The sequence below is a fragment of the Cygnus atratus genome, chromosome 4, assembly GCF_013377495.2.
Source record: "Cygnus atratus isolate AKBS03 ecotype Queensland, Australia chromosome 4, CAtr_DNAZoo_HiC_assembly, whole genome shotgun sequence".
In the NCBI taxonomy this organism is placed as follows: domain Eukaryota; kingdom Metazoa; phylum Chordata; class Aves; order Anseriformes; family Anatidae; genus Cygnus; species Cygnus atratus.
Genome location: NC_066365.1, coordinates 70,904,913 through 70,927,543, shown reverse-complemented (window position 1 = coordinate 70,927,543; position 22,631 = coordinate 70,904,913). Strand labels below are relative to the sequence as shown.

Below are 22,631 nucleotides of genomic sequence, written 5' to 3'. Positions count from 1 at the left end.
TCTAAAAAAAGCCAAAGCTTTTTGTATTCTTGCTTAATGTTACTGTAGATGGTAATCAGCAAGACCAGCAATGTTTTAAATACATTATTCATACTGGATAGTTAGCTGTTTTATGCCAGTTTGATATTTTATAGAAATTATAAATACTTTGATATCCAATGACTGTATACAGTTTTACCAGATGCTTATTGAACAAAACAAATCACAGATGTTTGCTTATCTTTCTGATGTATGTCCTCCAAAATTAGCTGATCCTATAATAAAAATACAAATATAAATATTTTTAATAAATCTAAAGGAAAACTTTATTCATGTAAATTATTTTGGGAACTTAGTCAAGGAAAAGGGAAAGTAAAAATTAGCAAAATTTAAAAATACAAAACATTTTCATGAGAACTTTTATACAGTTTTTTTATGAATCTAAATATGCTCCTTTTTATGTAACTAATATAACCAGATTTCTCTTTTTGTAGGAGAATATGCCATATTTCAACTTCAGCTACACAAGCGAATGTCCAAAGTAAATATTATTGCTCTGCATCTGAACCACAATTAGCTGGTAAACATACAGCTCAAAGAAAATCAATACTAAAGTTCCGTATAGCTGCTTGTTTTATTAATGTAGATTTATACTCCATTATTTACAGAACCTAACAGGCTCATTTCAGATGCAGCAATTCCAGATTCAAAACAATTACGAGGTAAACTTTCACTGTCTATGGGCATTCATAATTTGAATATGAGTGAATTTCTTGAAACATCTTTATTTTGGTTTCATGATTTTTCTTTATATCTAGAGAACAGCTTATCTATGAGCTCAAAATTGCTTGGCATGTGTTATTCCTGGAATAGAAAGGTCACATTTACAAATTAAGACTAAAAAATTCTTTACAGAAGAGTTAATGTAAATAAGTTTTCACTTGTGATGTAAACTTTGCAATACAAATAATTAATCTGCCCAAATTAATCTCCTACCTACACGCCTCTTAGGCTGGTCTCTATGTAATTACTTTTGCTAGCTTTGTGCTGCAACAATTACCCTAGAGTAATTCCTTTTTTTACTGTAACTTTCAGATATTGATTCCCGTTGATGATCTGTTTTGCTGTGACTACCGAGTCACTGCACTTCTACCACTAATGCTTTTCTTTTCTCTGCTCTTTACTTGAGACTTGCTGCAAGATTATATTTGCCAAATTATTTAGGAAATGCTATTTTTCTAGAAAACAATTAAGGAAATCATCAAATTTAAACCTCTTAAAATAGTATTGAGGGGTGAAGCAACAACATACTTTCACAGCAGATACTTTATTTTAACAAAGGGCTAAGGCTAAACACTGATCATAAATATAATTTTTTTTTCATATTTTGCTGATAGTCTACTTCCAATTTTCAAATATAATTTTAGTCTTGCACAATTTATTTCTTATTTACTGTTATCCTACTATATTATTTACTGGAGAACAGTAAATAAGAAATAAATTACACCATACTAAAATACTTATTTACTGTTCTCCAGGAAATTAGTAATAAACATATGTTATGCTGATGTTTTTCAGGAAAAAATGTTAAATGTTGATATTTGATAAAATATACTTGCTTTTGATAATATATACTTGCCTAAGTGTTGTCTTTGTAGAATTCCAGAGATGGTGATAGGATGTCTTGTTACAGATGATTGTGGGGAAGGTGATGTAAGTGGATACAATGGAGGGGTTCTGAAATCAGAAGCAGTCCACGATCCCCTTCTACTGCATTGTGATCCAGATGGTGATATAAGTGAATATCCATTATGTGGTAGGCTTATAGGCGTGGATCTATTAATGAAATTAATTCATGGATAAGATTTGATGCTCCTTTCTCAGAACAAGAGATTTCAAAACCCTTTAATTTCATATTTTTCACATTTTAATTAAAAATACTATACTTTCTTGTGTTCTATCTGATTTTTTTGTGTTCTTATCTGATTTTTAGTTATATAGTTTTTCTACTTATTGTAAGCAGCAGGACAAAACAAGAATCGGTGATGGAAAAGAAGAAATATTATGTTATATAAATATTAAATTTATGCTAGAGAAGTATACTGGGATTAATAACTATAGACTACAAGAGTACTTTTTACTGAAAACCATTTTAAGCTTTTTTTGATGGTAACAGTTCTCACAAATTGAGACATTTTCATTATTCAGATGGAAAACCTGAAAAACTGTGACACACAGCATAAGGATGTTCAAGTTATTCAGAGAACAGCTGTTGTGTAGATACCATGTTGTCATTTTTGACTTTCAGAAGAGTTACAGAGAGGCTGTTCCACTTCCTTAGTATAAAATTACCTCCCTTTGTATAGAAGTATCATGACTGCATATGTCCACAGTTACAAAAACTCAGATTACCTCTGCACATTTTTAAGAAAGTAATTTCAAAATATAACCTTCCAACAATAAACAAATTCATATAGGTGACAGCTAACTTACACAGTAACATTTCTTCAGATATAGAATGTAGCCTTTAAATGTGCAGATTCATAAAGGCCAGGGGAGAGTCCAAATTCAGTATCTCATGAAAGACTGTAACATCTTTAAAAGGTTTTTAATTACCTTGTAGCTCCTGCTTTATTTTGACTTGATGTTATTCCAGCTGACTGAGAACTTCTGTAGGATACACTACCTGTCAGAATTACATTTTTGAAAACAGGACCAAAATTAATTACCTACTTTATTTTAGAGATCACTTTGATAACAAGGATTAATACCTTAATAGCATTATCTGGCACAAATTCATGATCAGTTTATTTAAGAATGAAAAATGGTGCAAAAATACAATAGAAAATGAAAGATAAGGAATTGGTTGACTAAATCAAGTCAACATGTCACTTCAGAAATGATCAAAATAGCCCTAAAAATAATTCAGTTTTGGAGGGGATTTAGCACGAACAAGGCATTACTGAAGCATGCGTTGTCTTCCAGTACCTCTTGCTGGAAGAAGCTCCAGCAGAAGTGAAAACTATCAGAACTACTCAACAGCACTCCAGTGATGGTAAAGGTGAAAAACCGTCTTTAGTCGCAATAGATTAATCCCTACATAGAATTTAGCTATCACAAAGACATCATATTGCACCATTCCTTCAAATCTTTTCCAAGTTTAATACAGATATGTTGGTTTCTTTCACATTCTCTCACTGATTAGATTAATACAATAGTTCTGAAGTATTCCACTTCTTCAGCTATTGCTTTTTGCCCCATTAATCTCCTATAAAGAAACCTTCCTTAGTTTACCATTGCATCATTGTTTCTACTCGCCCTTACTTTTGCAAGTATGCTTTGATTCATGAAGTTTATCCACTGCAAAACTTTCCGGGTTGATTCTGAAATGTGCTGAGCACATAACTGTCTTATAATTTTACTATCTAATTAAATATCTATTTATATTTAGACACACACGCAAAAATTATGTAGTCTCTGGATATCTTGTTAATTAATAAATTAGTAAGTTAATAGGCAAACATGCATTTGGGAAGGATCTGAACATATAAATGAAATGCAATATAGAAAAAGTAATTTTTAGTCCTTCATTGTAATTATATTACAACTGCATTGCAATTGCATTTATCCTTGTTTCAGGCCTTTTACACCATGAGAAAATATGAATGCTAGAAGTTCTATATGTGGCTCTTAACTACTGGAGCCAGCTGTAAGAGTGCCTGAGAATAGACTACTACAGAAGCATGCTGAATGTAAAACTTAGGATAGGAGGGACACATAAATGGTAGACCTGCAAAGCACTGGAAATTCAGGGAAACTCCTCACAAATAAACAATGCCCAAAGAAATCGCACTACTTTCAATAGGCTGCCATTCATGTCTTATTTACACAAAGGCTGCCAAAGAGTTACCCAAGCTCTGCAACAGCCAAGGAACGAAAGGCAGTACAGGCAGATAAAATGTCTTCTACCCTAATACAGTGATATCATGCCTAAAAAAAAAATCACCTCACCTGAAGAAATTCTAATGTAATTAAAATTAATTGCCTTATTTCTGTTACAAGATATTTTTCTAGTTTCCTAGAAAATTTAGTTTCCTCTCTTTTCCTCAAGTGATTTTTAACATGATTTTGTGGACAATGTTAATAACCTCTGGTAGCTATAAACCAGTATAATCATGAAGGCTAGCAGAGGGCCAACATGTATTGCAAGTACCTATGTTCTCTTCAACCATACACAACAATACAGTATTTTCTTTGCAAATGTTGACTATGGTTGCTCAGCAAATATCACTTTGGTTACAAGAAATTATTCCCAGAACTGGGTAGGTAAGTACGGGGAAGACTTATTTCATTCTTCATTTTTAACTATTTTCCATCTGCTGGATTGATGTCTATATGGTAAATTCCTTACACCTCAACACAATTCAAGTTTGCTCAGTAAATTGCTAATGTATGGATTTTAATTTTTTAACCCTCTTAAAGAAATACATTTTTTTTTTCCAGTTACAAACTTTAGTCTTACATACCCATACGTCCATCCTGAGGTGGAGTTATTAACGATAATCTTATTGGACCAGTCCCTGTCTCAGGCTAAATTAATAGTATAGTATTAATTATAGTGTACATTAATTATTAAGGTATTTTAAGCAACAGTTTTACAGTTTTCAGGACTAGAAACCTGAAGATTTCTGCCATTCTCTACAACCAGGTTTGTTCATGGAACTAAAATGCCAGGAAATAAAACCTTAGAATTAAGTTACTGTAATAAATTATTAGTAATTAAGATAGTAATACACTTGTTAATGCCGAGGTACAAAGCCTGCAGCATGATCACCTGGTCAAGCAGCAAACAAAATGTTTATGAAAGGTGAAACAAAATGACTATCACAGTATGTGCTTTAAAAACACTTTTATCCATCATAAATGGAATTTAAGGAATGCTTGGAAAATCAGAGCGCCAAGGGTGCCAAGTGATTTACCTCTTTAATTTCAGATATCTCAAATGAGAGCATCTACATCTAGCCTGATACCCTTAAATGCCCTTTATAGTCAAGGAAGAGAAAGAGGAATGAATATACTTTAAAATGAGATAAGTAACTCATAATAATCCATAGGTTATACCTATATTCATAGGTATAATTGATATAACTTATCCATAGGTTATAAAGCAAATCCTGGGATGCTAGCTTAGATTTGCACTGGAGCCATCTGCATGAGGTCTGGTCTTACAAACATTTCCAGTCTTTAACATATTAACAATTAAATTTAATCCCAAATCCGTTTCATAGAATCATAGAATTATTTGGGTTGGAAGGGACCTTAAAGACCATCAAATTCCAACCCCCCTGACATAGGCAGGGACACATTCCACTAGACCAAGTTCATCTATTAGTAACATTTCTCTTGAAAACTGTTACAACACTTTTATAATGAAAACATTGTGAGATTTCAAGAATTTGTCATTTAATTTACCAACAGAAGGTTAAAACTCTGTATAAGCTGTCTGGATATAGTCCTGGACAGCTGGGTCTAGGTGGCCCTGCTTGAACATTGGGGTTGGACAAGATGACCTCTAGAGGTCCTTTACAACCTCAACTATTCTGTGATTCTGTGATATGGCATGTGGAGAATATAATTTTAGAAAATGGTGTTGAGATTTTTTTCCATTTTGTTCCATTCTGGGGATTATCTGACTTCTAAACATCAGCCATAGTTGAAATTAGCATTTACATAAGAATTGGTTTGAATTGGAGGTACGTGGGAAATGGTGGTCTTTTTCTACAGTATTAAAAGGACTGGAGAATCCAAAAGCATGTAAATACATATTTAAAACATACATATATACAAAAGAAACCTTACCTTCCTCATTGGCAAAGGTAAAGGATCAATCTCCATTGACTCCATTCTTACAATAAAAGTCAAAATAAGTATGACATTGTAATTAAAAATAAGAAATTCTTTATAGTGAGTAACATTGTGTTATGTTCTTTTGTTATATTTGACTAACAATACAAAAACATAATGTCTAACACATAACACATATAAGTATATAGGACATGTTCCAAAACCCTCTAGAGGTAAGAAAAATACATTAATTGATTCTGAGCTTTGATTTAGACATTTACAGCAAACTTTTTTTTTTTTTATGATTGACATTATCCTTATATTTAAATCTACATATAAATATATACACATTTATCACTTGTCTACACAATAAGGGCGTTCTGATTTGTTTTTTTTTAATGAATTAGTCACAGGAAAAGAAGTCTCTTAGCTTCAGCAAGCTGCATGTTTAATTTATTTAACATTTTATGAGCATTGAATGCCTTAAAGAAGCTCATCCCATCTAACTTTAGACAACTACAATGTAAACATAGCTGTCTGTACAAGTCATTTAGATTTCCACTACAGTTAAAGGGAAGAGTTACTCACCAATTAATCAATCTACCTATACAGAAAGTCTTTCGAATAAGGTGCATCATGTCTCAGATTTTTTTTTTCTAGTGAGCACAAAGGCAATCTATACAACTAGCTGTTATGTACACTAGAGTAGATATCCCCATTTCTTTTACGCTGACAGAGTTTACAGAAACAAAAAAGCAAAAATAATTTTAAACTCACTGTAAAAGAAGTGGCTTTGTGTATAAGGTGTTAGTATGTTGTCATTGTTAAGATTTTCATTGAAAATCAATTGATTTCCACCTACGTTTCAGAAGTGGAAGGATGACTAGGTTGAAGAGAACATGAAGAGTAGCCATTCGGTCTTCTTGAAGGAACTAAAGTTATTAATAAATTTAATATTAGAACATTGCTATATCCAGTGATATGTATTCCATAGTTAATATCTTAAACCAGCACTTCTTACCTGAAAGTGGGTTTCTACTTGTACTGGAAAATGGCAGTGGAGTAGTTTGTTGAGGAGGTTTCATACTAAAAGTGGAAAAAAAAAAAAAGGATGTAAATTGAAAGCTGTTTTGGTTAATTCATTTTTCTAACTGGTCAATATCAAAGTACTTTATCCATTAATAGTTACATAGTAACATAACACTCTTTGCCGTGAAGCAAAATAAGCAATACATTTGAGAAGCTATTAAATTCATCTTCTCTATTAGTCTGTATCAAGTCACTGCATGCCTAACAATATCAATTTAAGATAACATGGCTTTTCATGGAACAAGACTGTATGGAACAACATGGCAATTTTATGGAACAACAGATAGTAAAACAGATATTTACAACAGATATTTACTACAGTTGTGACAAAAATCTTCACTGTGATGTATATATTTCCCCAACTTTAAAAAATCTAGTTTTCAAAGGGAATGTTGGCACACTTATGTTATTCACCAACAGCTATGTAAAATGGAGATTTTCCCAATAACCATAAATAGGAAGAACATGTCTACTGGCCATGCAAGGAGAACCCCTAGGTCACACTGTTTTGGTAGAATTCTGTGAAAGTCTGAAATCCAGTAAGAATTCTGTAGTTGGTATAACCAAGGTGCTGTTTATTTGAGATGCAGACAAGGAAAATGAGACAGTGGACAAAAACATATAGACTATGATAATCCACCACATACCTAGTTACTTTAAACTGTGTTTCTCTCAGTTACATTACATCAAAGCACCATAAGAGAGCATAATGCAGTACTATTTGCATGTCATAGTCAAAAGAAAGCCTAAACAAAAAAAAAAATATATTTTGCAATTAAACTGCTGGTTTCGTGAACTGTCTTGTCAAGGAGATTTCAGGATCCTTATTCACTGGTATTCATAAAAGTGACATTATGGAGAGGGGCTCCTCTGAAGAAGATGGATCCACAGGGAGTACAACATTGTAACTAAGCACCAAGAACTCTAAAGCAAACGAAGCCTGTCAAGTAATTTTCCAGTAGTTTTTGAAGTTTTTTAAGAGTAGCTACTGATTTGAAAGGATTCCTTCCTGACAGGCTTGATTAATGTGAAGAAAATGAACCTGATGACAGAAATCATTGCTCATTCACCTCTGCAAAAATATTATTCTTCTATTTATACAACATGATATATAAGAGAAAGGCAAACAAAGCAATTTTTTATTGTTTAACAGTGAAATCTACTGTAGTCTGATTACAAAGAATATTTGTCATTTACTTTCACTGCATTAAACCTCTTACCATTGTATCTGATGCATTTGTTGTGTTGCTTTCCTGAGAGATTCTTCCAGCTTTATTCTCTGTGACATAAAGATTTAAACAAGCTCTCTTTTTATGATATACAACTTCATTTTCATAAAACTAGCATTCTAAAGTGTTGAAAGGTTGTGTTTTATTGCTTTTAATCCTAGGTATAATTGCTATTCCAGACTTACTAGGTACAATGGGGTAAGATTGTAGCTGTTATATGGATATATTAACCAGCCAGTCTGAAAAAGATAAGCTGCTTTTTAGCAGCTACAGACTTAGTTTGATTATCTTTTCTTAAAAAGTGTAATACTGGATAAATGAATACCAAGAAAAGTGCTTAAAATAGTTTACTTCTATTTTTCTTTCTCTCTTCCATATCTGATATGCTATGCTCACTAAGCCACTTTCAATAATTTACTAGCAGTCTTGGCTAACCAGGGAGGTCCCAGTTGACTGTAGGTTGACAAACATGACTCCAATCTACAAGAGGGGCAGGAAGGAGGATCCAGAGAACTACAGGCCTGTCAGCCTGACCTCAGTCCCACAGCAGGTGATGGAGCAGATCATCTTGTGTGCCATCATAAGACACATACAAGTGATCAGAAGCAGTCAGCGAGTGTTTATGAAAGGCAGGTCATGCCTGACTAACCTGATCTTCTTCTATGACAAGATGACCTGCTTAGTAGAGGAGGTAAAGGCTGCAGATATTGTTTACCTCAATTTTAGTAAAGCATTTGACACTGTCTCCTACTGTATTCTCCTGGAGAATCTGGCTGCTCGGACAGGTGTACAGTTGACTGGGGAAAGAACTGACTGGATGGCTGGGCCAAAGAGTCATGGCTAATGGAGCTCAACTCAGTTGGTGACCGGTCACCAGTGGCATCCCCCAGAGCTCATTCTTGGGGTCAGTTTTGTTTAATACTTTTATCAATGATCTGGATGAGAGAATTGAGTGCAACCTCCAAGTCTGCACATGGTACCAAGTTAGGCAGGAGTGTTGATCTGCCTGAGGATAGAAAAGCTGTGTAGAGGGATCTGGGTAAGTTAGCTCGATGGGCTGAGTCCAAACGCATGATATTCAACAAGGCTAAATGATGGGTTGGCACTTGTGTCATAACGACCCTCTGCAGTGGTATAGGCTTGGGGAAGAATGGCTGGAAAGCTGCCCATCAGTAAAGGAACTGGGGGTGCTGCTCAACAGCATGTCCATCACTGTGTCCAGGTGGTCATCAAGGCCAAGGGCATCCTGGCTTGCATCAGAAATAGCATGGCTAGCAGGACTAGGAAAGTGTTTGTCCCTTTGGTGAAAAAGCACCTTGAATATTGTGTTCACTTTTGGGCCCCTCACTACAAGAAGGATACTGAGTTGCTGGAATACAGCAAAGAGCAACAGCGAGCAACAAAGCTGGTGAAGGGACTAGAAAATAAGATCTAGGAGGATTGACTGAGGGAACTGGGGTTGTTCAATATGGAGAAGAGGAAGCTGAGGTAAAACCTCATTGCTCTCTACAGCTACCTGAACGGAGGCTGCAGTAAGGACAGTGTCAGTCTCTTTCCTCAGGTAACAAGTGATAGGACGTGAGGAAATGGCCTCAAGTTGCACCGGGGGGGGGGGTTAAGACTGGACATTAGGAAGAATTTCTTCACAAAGAAGGAAGAATTGGGATGGGCTGCCCAGGGAAGTGGTGGAGTTCCCATCCCTGGAGGTATTTAGGAGGTGTGTGGACATGGCACTGAGGGTCATGGTTTGGTGCTGGGACTTGGTAGGTCAGGATGATGGTTAGACTTGGCGATCTTGAAGGTCTTTTCCAACCTAGAATCATATAATCATAGAACCATTGAAGACACAAAAGTTTTAGTGCATTTAGTATGTAATCACCTGGAAAAGATACTAATAACAATATTTCCAAAACACCAAATACCGTATACCCATATTTCCCATTACAGATTCAAAATGTATTCAGTTCTTAGCAGTATCTATTTGTAGTAAGACTATGTGAAGAGTATTTCCTATTATTTTATAGACACAACCAAAAAATAATTAAATTAAAGAAGGTTACCAGCTTGCAAAATTAAAGAGTCCAAAGAATATTAGGCTAACTCCCTAGTATGTGCATTTTTTACAGTTATGCATTACACGATCATACATAATTTTTATGCAGGATGTAAAAATTTATTCAATAGCCTCCATACTGCATTTGCATTTTATCCTCAATTTCCTGTGTGACTTCAGATCTCTGCTACTTCACACTATTATATTTTGATTTGAAGACAAGTTATACATTTTCTTGTTAAATTTTCCTGCCTTCACAATATTTTTTTAAATTCTTTTAAAACATTTCCTCCTTTATAAGATCACACTGTTTGTGGGAGATATTATGTGCTTTTGCAGGTGTGAAACTGCACAACAGATCAAAGATAAAAATCTAACATATGTAGGATCTGTTTGGTTTGTACATATATATATTCTTTCTTTTTTTCTAATGAAAGTTAGGTTTGATTAAGAGAGTGACCAGTACAGATGTCAGAAAGAATGTACTTTACCATACCAGTCTCTAGGACTGCATCATTTTAATAATAAAATGTCTTAAAGTGAACAGCTATGTGCTTTTTAGTATTTCTCAGTTCTTGCAGAACACGGGGGCTAGACTTGTCAGGAATATGGACATCAAGTATCCACACCACATGCCATCATCTGCACCCCAGTATCTGAAACTCACAGGAACAGCGACAAAGCTTTTATCAAGGTCATCAGACCTGTTGGCTGACAGTGGAAAGGATGACAGACTAGAAATAAGGAAAGGGACCACAAACAAAACAGGCAAGCATGAGAACCCCCTTTTGTGAATTCCCTTATGCGGTACTCTGCCCTTCCCAGAGGCCAAGGCCCATGGAGAGGAGGGTGGCAGGAAGAATCACTTGTGTCAAAGGGGAGACGTGCTTCCTTAGTTTCCCAGGAGTCACTGCCATTTACCAAACTGTTAATGCTGTAAATCATTCTTGCTCCATCTTTTTCCCACTCACCTCATCTCAAAGCCAGTGTCAGGAAGCCTCAATGGAGATTATAAACCTGAGTGTGAGCGTCTATTCCTACTCTGCCATCCCAAGTGCCTCTGCCAGCTGTGATCTACCCTTCCCTAGCCACTTCAGACTCCCCATCAGCAGCCCTGAAAGAGGGAGCATTGCTAACCGAAATTCGTAGAAAGGGGATGGGTGTATGATCACAAAGGGAAATTCTTCTAATCCTTGCTCACCTCACCCTCACTGTCAAACCATTTCTCCACCAAAACAGCTTCACCAATGCTAGCCATTGCTTCAGATAGGATGTTTAAGACAATCAGCCTCTTCTCACCCAGAAACAATGAAAGTAGTTTTAAAATAATTAAATGAAATGGACAAAACAACAACAAAAGCACCCTAAACAGTGTGCCATTGAAATAGCAACCAGCCAAACTTTCAGCTGTCTCTACCCTGGCACCTGAACATCTTCTTTAGGTCAAGCAATCTTCTTTGGTGCTTTACAACCACTGGTGAATGAGTATCTTAACAGCAATTAACTGAGAAAGTAATCATAAAAAAGCATTAAAAAATCTTCAAAGATTCCTTGGAGATATCATTTTAATTTATGTAGAAATCTAGTAAGAGCTTTATTTTATTTTGTCTATAGGTCTGAGCTTTACCATCTGGAGTCAGTATAATAGGTTATAAGGGACCATAAAGTCAGGATTCCTCCATGGCCTGCCCTTGAAAGCAGGACTGGATCTTGAAAGAAACACCCACTCCACAGTACACCAGGACTGATTTCAAAACACCATCATGAAACAAGGGGAGAATGAACCAGAAAGCACTTAAGTTTACAAGCTCTTCTGTCCATGGGGACCATATCATATGCTCTTCTCACACAAGAAACGGCCAGTTGCCCAGCTATATGAGTTTGCCTCTATCATTTCATACTTAGGGCCCCTACTGATGTGTTGATCCACCAGTACTGTCAAGTAGCTCTTAGTAAGATAGCTGGCCATGCCCTTAGAAATAAATGAAACAGCCACCTATTTTCGCAAATATTTGGAATTAGCTCAGAAATCAAAAAGAAATGTTGGATTTCTTTCCAACCTGCAAAGCAAGAGACATAGACACGAATTCAGTACCTGTTCCTGCGGCTGATATATTCTATTTCTCTCCCTGTCAAACTATCCCTGATTCAGGGTACTAGTCTTTAATCTTCTTTCATACTGTTCAAGCTTTTCATTTAGTTTGTCAGCCCTAGACTTCTTTTTCTTTAGGCTTATCATCTTTGTAGCAATCTCTCCCTGCCTCTTTCACTTTCTCCTCCATACAGTGAGTTAGTTTCTTCCCTCCCGATTTTTTGACTCCTCATTTAATCTCAGTCACCCCACAACTAGCAGCCATCTTATCAAACTATAATTAATAAAGTCCTCACATATTTTAAACAATTAAAAACTGATATTTATAATGACAGAAAGGTGACAAGCCTGATAAACAATTCTAAGTATTTCAATAAAAGGTGAATGTATTTTCTAAAACTTAACCAAAGTAATAAGGCAAACATAGCCAACAAAAAAAAAATAAAAATCACAATTAGTTTTACCTTTTTTCTGTGGTATGCTAATAAATGTTCACGATTTTTTTCTTGAAATTCTGAAATCTAAAAGTAAAATGTTTAGTTATACGGTTATATCAAGCTTTGTCTAATTACATTCATGTAACTTCAGCAAAAAAAAAGTAGTGGAGAAGAACTACTTCACAGCACACATTTTTCTGTATTTCAATAAGTATTTAACATTTCCTTTATATAACTCTTTAAAACCTCTTCCAAAAAAGCATTCCAAGTCCAAGTTATTATCACTGACACGGAAAGCCTTATAAATATTAATTAATTTAGTATGACCTAGTGGTAGATTTATTTCACTGAATGTGTATTTTAACACTGCTCAATAATAAGGTAAAGAAATTGGAAAGGCGGTTTACCTGAAACGTTTCTTAGTCACTAATGTTAAGCAAATACACAAAATTAATGGCAACATAAAAAGTAATGCATCTTACTGGCAATTATAACTTGCCTTGTAAAATATCTTGTTAATTAAAAAACTAATTGTTAGACACACTGTCCGGTGGTATGTAAGCACTTCTTGTTGTGTCCAAATGAGGATCATAAACTATTACAGGTTAAAAGTAAAAAGAAAAAAGGTAAGCAAGACAAGAGTTTGATGAACAAATTACAATAGGCAGAAACTTACTAATAAATCTTTCTTCTGACCTCTTAGGAGTAAGAAAAATGCCAGAAAATGTGTAGGTCCAAAGGCAACCAAAAAGAAATACTCAGAGAAGATAAACCCACAGTGGAATTGCTAACTGAAATGGTTACTTCTGCTTGACTGTAGAAGAGTCTGGGAGATTTCCATTCGATACTCATCAAAAGAGCAGAAGTGTCTTCAGCAGAACTGATAGAAGAAACAGCCAAAAAGGAACAATAAGAATTCTCAACATCCTGTCCTGGCAAGTAAAACACTGGTTTAACACAGCTGAAGGAGATCATCAGAGAATTTCCACAAATACCCAGACTGGGACCAGTGCTGTTCAGCATGTTTATACACGACCTCCAGAAGAAGGTGACTAGCAAAGCTATTATTAATATTATAATAGCAAAGTTTGCTGATGATACTACATTAATCATGTTAATGAAATTAAGTTCATGCAGTAAAGAAATTCAGAGCAATTTTATGAGACTGAATGGCTGAGTAACTGCAGTACAGTCTAGATAGTGTGAAGTGATATACAGAGCAGAACAAAAATATCTACATTTATTCATAAAGTAATGGGCTGTGAGCTGGCTCCCACCACCTAGAAATGGGTTCTTGGGTATATAAAAGAGCGATCTCTGAAAATGTCAGTTCAGCGCTCAGTATCTGTCAAAAAAGGAAACCAGATCTTAGGAGTGGTTAAAAAAGGAATAGAATAGGCAACATCATTATTTCACTGTAAGCATGCACTATGACACTGTATTCTGAGTCTTCTTAACATCTCAGAAAAGATATAGTACATCTGGAAACAGTTCAGATTAATCAGAGGTATTTAATAGCATCAGTACAAAGAATGACTGCATGGATTATGAGTCTTCATGTCTGAAAAAGAGACAGCTGAAGAAGGGATGTGTTAGCAGTCTAAAACTAATGAACAGCACAGAGTACATAGGAACAGTTGCTTTTTCTTCTTGCATGGGATGCAAGAAATCAAACAAAACTAACAAGTAGCAAGCTAAAACCTGAAAAAATGAAATGATCATCACAAAGTGTGTAACCTGTGAACCTCCTTTCCATATTAGGTGATAAATGCTAAATATTCAGAAAACAACTTGACAGTCACATGGAGAAAAATATCCACCAAAAGCTTTTGAATGCAATGGCATCATGCCACCTTGAGAAATCCCTTTGCAACAAACAGTTAAACAGTAGGATCCTGTTCTGAAGACTTATCACTGCACAGCAGTCTTGCTCTCATATGCTTTCCTAAGCACCGGCTGCTGTGACAAAAATATTATGTTAGATAAACCTTTGTCCTAACATAGAACAAGCTTTTTCTTAAAGTCCTTTGATGCTGGTGGAAGTTCTGGCCATTTCTTAATGCTTTCCAGATTTTACATTTCCCTGCTTCCTAAGGGTTAACTCAAGCTACAGAAAACCCACCTTAGACTTTTGGTATCATGTCCTACTTTTCCTTTCTTTGGCACATTACAGAAGTTTATATTCAGGTGTGATTGGCGAGATAGCTGTCTGAATTTGTTCAGTTTACATAATAACTGCTCATCTTTGTAAATGTTGCTAAAAAGTGTGTGTCTGAAAGGACCCGGGAAGGCATCTCATTTACCTTTGTGTCAGCTATGGATCTTCAGAAGATGATTGTTGGGGAAAGGGACCATGCTCAACTTTGGAGAAGTCAGAATAGAGCAGATATGAACCCTACAATCACCATTGTCAATGAGGAGATTCCTAAGATGAAGGAAAGAGGTGATCTTTACTTTGTTAATTTTCTACTGGATCAGCAAGCTCACCACAAGACCAAACAAGTACCAGCACAAAGGAGGTGAAAATAAATGGAGGCTGCAGCTCAGTTGAGGAAGGATATACTACTTACAGTTCAGCCTAGAGTGGTTGAGGCTGCCACTGAAATGTTCAATAAGAGGGACAAGGATGAGAACCAGTTGCAAAGCCAAGCTGAAGAGATAGAGAAAATGAGAAGACAGTTGGAGTTTCTATGTATTTGTTTAACCCAGAGAATTACTAAAGTTCATGGATTGGAAACTAAGAGTGAAAGAAAGGAACCTGTCCAGAGTTTAATGAAGGCAGGGAGAAAATTTACCTTGAAATCTTTTATTGTATCCGTCTAAGAAGGCAGATCAGGGTTTGTTTTCACATTTTAGGAATTATATTGTTATTATTTTTAATAAAACCTAGCTTTTGAGATCAGGAATCTTTGTTTACTCTCTCACTATTTCCTTTTTTTCTTTTTTTTTTAAAGAAAAAAAAGAAGGAAAAAAAAAAGGAGGGAGCATTCATCTCAGGGCTTTAGCTAGCTCAGGTTTTCACTGTGTAACTTTTTATTGCTATAATTACTGTATATTGTCTGGGCCTGTTTAAGATTCTGGCAGATCTAATTTTTCATTTCATGGCATTGAAAGTGATTCTACACCACTGAAATAACCAGAACTAGTGGTCCTCAGAGAGAGTTTGAAAACATAAGCAGAGAACATGATGAATAATTTATGCTTCCTAAGAACTTTGAAACTGTGAAATTAAAGAAGCGAAGACAGTAACAATCATACATTCATTTTCAAACATTCATTCACACATTTTTCCACACTTACATAAAAATCAGTAGAAGTTTCTGATTATTTTATATAGTAAAAATGTTTTAAGAGTGATTCACCTGTGTTATTTCTTTTGAATATTTCTTGCATAATGTATCTATTCCCATGAACAGTGACTGAATATCAGGATTTGTCTAGCAGGAAAAGAAAGTATACCAAGGTTAGTACTTTTTTTTTTTTGCAAGCTATATTAAACAAAGCATTTTGTGAAGTGTTCCTTAAATTGAATGATGTACATAAATCAAAAATGGACAGATCAGGAGTAGGATAATATGGAAACTGAAAACAAGTTCAGTTTTATTTCCTGTATTAAATATCTGGAAAGCTTTGTGCTTTTGTTTAACTATATTAGACACGAATACATTTATTGTAAGAAAGACAGTAACAATTCGCAGAAGACACTCAAGGAAGATGTTGTGCTGCCCTGCAGGAGACACTGCCCTCAGACCAACAGTCAGGTTTCCTGCAGCCCCTTTCTGGGCTTTTTGGCTCTCTCCATCCCTAGCCACATGGATACACCATATCATTGGTTTTGGCTCAAAGGCCTTTTTTGAAATGGCCCTTTCTCTCTCCTGCCTGTCAGGCGGAAGAATGCCATCCTAGCATATGAAAAAAAGCCCTACAATGACAGTTGAATTTATCAGATATTTTCTGATTGAGGCTTTATTCAGAGAACATGGTATGGATTTGCAAATGGCAACTTGCATTTTAAAAAAAATGCACTTCTGTTTAAAAAAAAATGGAGAGAAAGTGTTCTGTAGCTAAGCTATCACTGTAATAAAGATATATTTTTTATTCGTGCTGAGAGAGAAATGCTACAAAATGCAAAGTGAATTTAAAATTGATAGTGACATTTGGACATCTATTCAAACCTGTAAAGCAATGTAGCTAGTTAACTGTTGCTTTAATCCAGAATAGGTCTGACTTAATTTAGTCATAAGAAAATACAAACAAATTACTCCCTCAACATACTTATGCTAGTTATAGTACTAAGTTAAAATATTACAGAGTGATAGTAATCAGTGATCACATTTCAAGATTCTTCATGGGAGAACCTTACAAGATTTCTACTGTAACAAAATGAGGAAAATGAGGAATCTAAAAAGGCAAAAACAATCCCAACGTACTTAGATGATGAGGCAGGACTGTACCAGAAAATAGACACCCTTCATGTAAGGAACAACCTTTTAAAAGCCAATACAAAAACAGAACCGAAACTGTTGCAGGCAAAATGCAAACTAATACTAGAAGTTCCAAGGAATCCTAGAAAGTTTAAAATTTTGAAAAATGAAAGAAAGGTGAATTATTTAAGTAAAGAAGAAGCTGACCACCTATGAATGAAACTGCAGTTCTTCTAAGCTACCAAGAAATTAGAAAGTTAAGCTCTATTACTTAAATAAAAAAAATTACATTGAAATTAAAAAGAATTAGGCTTTGCTCTATTTAGAAATGAACAAACCCGTCGAGAGAAAATACTTTTATTTACTCCAGAAGTAGTATAATAGTAGTGTAAAGTCAAATAACCATGACTATGTAACAGCTTCATTTCCCAAACCTATTTTTAATGTGTACTTTTATTTTATATTTTTGATAGCAAAAGAAAGTTGATACTCACATATATGAAAAATAATTATGTGAGGGGCTAAATTAATAACCCACATTTGCAGCAGATTTATATCTTTTGTTCCTCATATTTTGATATCAGCTACTTCTATGTCGTGTACAGCAATCCACCTGAGCAGCAATGGCACACACTGTTGGTTACTCTGTGTTGCACACTCTGTTGGTTACTGTACGTGTGGCTGCCAAATGCCCTTCTGCTTACTGATGAGTTGATTTTGCATTTCTCTCACCATGAGAACTACACTGCTTTCTTTGCTTTGCCCAGCTACCAATTTTCATAGAACTCACAGGAGAAATTTAACTGTATTTGAAACTTTCTCTGCTCTTTGAATTTAGTTGACATTAGCCAAAGCTTTCAAAAGGTTCCAGAAGGGTGAATTGGCTCGCTGAGAAAGAGAAAAGCAGATAGACCAATAGCACACTCTAAACTATGGCATACGAGTAAAGAAAATACAAGCAAGACAAAATTTTGGTGTCTTTAAAATGTGTTCATAGGAGGCAGCTCTAGAAAGTTATTCAGAGTCCTAACAAAGCAACGACCTTGGTTTTGAGTCCCTATTAGATCCTGAAGGAAATAAAAACCCCATGAGCTTCATTGCTGATTTATAAACTCTTTAAAATAAAGGATTGTAGAAAACTGTTTAGATTTTATTTGCATGGAGGAGTAGCAGATGTTAACATGGTATTCTGAAATAATGAACAGTGAGATTCTGATTTATCAGAACACTGAACCATCCTCTGGGAAAAAGCAAGTGGGGACCATAAGACAAGGAAGGAAAATATAAAGGTGACAAGTATGCATTAATGTAAAGATGAGAATATTTAATGTGTAGTTGTTGATTACCCCAATATACAATTTAATAAGGAGTTGTAACACATTTGCAGGACCTCCTACTCATTGGGAATTCTGCCATGGCATCAAGCTCATAAAGGTTACCAGGTATATTTCCACTCAGGTTCCTGAATTATAGAGCCATATGACTTTTTTTCTATGCATCTTTAATTAACATTCCAATCATTTTATCTGTTCTTAATCAAGGCTAAGTAATCATCATTAATGTCTTTTTTAAAGAATATGATAATTTGCTTCCTTCCAGCCCTCCAGAGCAATGGCAGGTTCTAATGAAACATCTAATTTTTTTGTTAGTATCACAACCATTGCAATTTTAAATTCCTTCAGTATTTTTGAACTAAATTATCAAGCTCTCTTGATATGCTGCAATTTAAGACTGATCTAACCTAGAAGTTAGCTTTGTTTTGAGCAAGGGGCTGGACAAGATGACCTCCTGAGGCTCCTGACAAGCTAAATTGTGTTTCAGTCAACCCTGTGACTGAAATTGATAATGAAACTTACACTGGAGTAGGCTGATACTGAAAGATAATTAAAATGGTTCCTTTAGAGGTTCTATGAAGGTTTTTTTGTTTGTTTTATTTGATTGCAATGTTCATTGTTCCTTTTTATTACATTAGCATTTTACTGTTTTGCTGTAATGTTTTACTTCTAGATAGAATTGTCTTCTTCACCCCGTCTCAGTTCTGCAAAGTTCTTTGTTTACAGATGTGAAATACAGCGTAACAGTATTTTAATTTTCTTTATATAAAGCATGTAATGTAGCATATGTATTTAGATGTACACCAACTCAGTTTTGAACACAGCTAGAGGAATCATGCCCTTCTCTAAGGTCACCTCTTCAGGGTTAGTCCCAAATTATCCTCCAGTTCATATGCATGATTGCCTTATAGCCTTGTATGACTGATGTTTTATCTGTACTGAATGCTCTGAGTACTTCTCTTCTACCCTTGTAAGGTAGATTTGTCTCTTAGGCAGGTGTCAGTCTAGGAAAATATAACTGTTTTCAAAGCACATTTACGAAATCAGATAAGGAGAAGATGGTTCCTGGGAGAAATGAGAAAATTAAATCTTTTTAATGATCGCCTAAGAAAAAGAACTAAAAGCTGTTCATTCTCTAGTAAATAACAAGAATTTCTATAAATACTCCAGATCATCTCTCAATCACATGGCCATAAGGAAAACAAGCAAAAGAGAAAATTTAGAAAAAAGACCGACACACTTGAAAACATTGATGGGCCCCCACGCAGATTTTTGCTTCAGTCCATTACATAAGTTAATTCATTGCAGTCCACTTTCTCTGATGTACAAACAACATTTTCCACATTTTGACAGTAGTCACTCATGTTACACGGAAGCCACGTATATTCCTTGAAAAGGTCAGAGTGATTTACAGTGCAGAAGACTAAGAGGGCGTAAATTACGAGTCTACACAAGCTTTCCTTTGAAAACCTGTAAAGCTAAAAACTCGATAGTGAAAAGTATCTAAGTCTACCAAACTATCATCAGTAAATTCAAGTCACAGTGGGCAAACAAATGGGAAGTATTTTGTAATGCAAATAATTTAGCTGTTAAGCAAACCACAGATTACTATAACACAATAGTACTAAAGCTTCATTTACCTCTTTTGAAAGGAATATTGTACGACAAGGAGTTCTGCAGATCAAACATTCATCTTTTTTGCCTGTAAGGTAAAGACACAGTTAAAACGTACATCAAACAGAATAGCTATTGAATACATTTTTAATAGAATATGATGCCTAGAATTTGAAACCTTTGTTTGGAGCTTATTGAAGGAATGTGAAAGTGATATAAGAAATGCAAATAAACATGAATAAAGAATTCGATTCTACAACGACTAGCGCACAGTTGCACAGGAAAAATGTGTGTGAATGTCATCTGGTCTTAATTCTGCAAGTAAGTATTCATGTAAATGATTTAATGAATATCATTAGTGTCACTGAATGCAGGTGACTTTTAGTTCCTTTGATTTAAATAGGACTACTTGCCTGGTTTAATTAAATGCATGCTTAAGAGCACTAATGATTTAGAGCCAACCAGATATATGACTTTTTTTAGTTTGGGACTGTCTTGCTCTCAATAAAATATGTGAAACTTTACCTTCAAAGAATTAATAATCTTACCTTGTGATTTTTTCTAGTGAAAAAATTAATCACCTCACTTTTTAAAACTTCATCATTTTTTAAATCTCTTTGATTATTTGCAAATATATTAGCAACTATTTCTCGTAAATGCATATGGCTGCAATAAATCTGATAATTTTATTTTATGCTCTCTTTCTAAGGGTTCTAAAGATCAATGTTCATAAACATCTTTAAAGAGGAAATACATTTCATTATCATTATTATTGAGTTCACAGAAAAAATAGTTTCTTGGGGATTTTTTTTGCTAAAGGATATTAACAACCAAAAGGAAAACAGTGGTTCATGCTCTAGGAGTCTGCAAATTGTATTTAGAGATGGCTTTTTATGATCCTCTTTCCTCTACAGCAAAAGTGCAAAAACATTTAGTTAAAAGATTTGTTTTTAATTCTGAAATATAGATGTATCACTTTTTCAGTGTGCAGTTACCAAAAGCAGGGCATTTAACATGATCTCAAATGGAAAAGCATTAATGCTTGCCTGCTATTTTTTTCTTTTGACAAGAAACTGCTGTATTCCCCTATGTTTTTTCCACAGATCCTCATGTAAGAAAATCACAGAAGTCCCAGAATATGGCTCAGGAATTGCATAAAACACATAAAAGCATCAAAACATCACATACAATCCTTCTAACCCTAATGAATTTTTCTAGTGTTTCGGTAGCAATACTGATATTCAAAATGTCTTCAGACTAATATCAAAATCTGTGCTCAAAATATAAATCCTATGTTTTGCAAATTGCTTGTTCACTTTTTTATTTTGTTTTTTACAATGCAGACATGGATCATAAGCATCAGGACTCAACTTTTAATAAAGCTTCCAGTTTTCAGCATCCAAGGTTTGTTCTCAAAATCCGACTGCTCCAGCCAGATTCATCTGGAAGCATTCACAGGTTGCTTTTACTATTTAAAGAAAAACAATTGAAAAGGTTTATCCATAACATTAGGTCAACAAAATGAAAGGCCTTTCTTTTTTCCATAGTGAGTAGGAAGTGCTAATGGCCAAGGCATGCCAGCACTGCCTGATGAGCTGAAGCAGGTATCCCAGCCTGTGGCAGCCATTACCTTTCTGGAAGCAGAGCTCACAGATAACATGGCCGCAGCTGGTGAAGAGGAACCGTGGGGTGGCCTTGCGGGGCTCGCAGAAGCAGGCATTGCAAAAGACTCGGACAGCCATGCAGCAGAGGGGCAGGAGGGGCCAGCAGGGAGCGGGTGGTTGAAGCAGACGCTGTCCCTCCTTGCCACCCTGGGTCGAGGCCTACAGGCCTGCCGCTGCCGCGTCCCTTCCGGCTTGAGGAGCCTCAGGGCCCTGAGGTGAGGGGTGGCAGCACCCCTTCCCCACCCAGCGTGGGACCTGGAGGAGGCAGGATTTGACCCTCACTCCAAAAACAAACAAACAAACAAAACAAAACAAAAAAAAAAAACACCGATTTTTTGTGGCCTTTTGCTACCAAACTGGAGAGGGTGCCTGCGGAGGAGATCCCCTCTGTGAGGTTTCTTTCTCTTCCCCACACAGGTGACCAAACTGTGCCAACCACCAGGGCTGCGGGTGGGTGTTTCGCCATGAGCCAGCACTCCTCACAGAGATGGTTGTATAACAGGTGCTGCTGTCAGGACATGTGGAAAACAGTGGAATTTCTTTCCTCTTTTCTTCTTTTTTTCTTCTTTTCCTGATTTGGGAAAGTTATTAACGTAATGGAGGTTTGTTGTTGCTTCTTTTGGTGGGGAACAGAAGGCAAATAGAAGCATTTGGATTTTCATTTTTTCAGGTAACAGAGATTGCAAATTTCCCTTGAAAATTTAAGGAAAAATTCCCCTACTGACCTACTTAAGATAGCTCTTAGTATGACAGAGCTGCAGACTGCATTGGAGGAACCTCTGATTTTAAACTTTGAAAAGACTACTGCCCCCAAAATGCTTCCCAAAAGAGCTGTGTTTCAACTTCTGTGTTGTAGATCTAATTAAAAATCT

General features: G+C 35.5%; 1 protein-coding gene across 1 annotated transcript; it reads right to left on the bottom strand.

Annotated features, from left to right (window-relative positions):
- Nucleotides 1-216: 216 nt before the first annotated feature.
- Nucleotides 217-21,837, bottom strand: RNF212 (ring finger protein 212). The gene is made up of 12 exons (XM_050710563.1): nt 21,726-21,837; nt 20,122-20,183; nt 16,086-16,160; nt 12,751-12,807; nt 8,133-8,191; nt 6,845-6,909; nt 6,686-6,755; nt 5,839-5,884; nt 4,506-4,569; nt 2,596-2,665; nt 1,619-1,815; nt 217-254 (listed from the first exon to the last, which is right to left on the bottom strand). Exons 1-12 carry the CDS (start codon nt 21,835-21,837, stop codon nt 217-219), a joined length of 915 nt encoding a protein of 304 aa, XP_050566520.1.
- Nucleotides 21,838-22,631: the final 794 nt, after the last annotated feature.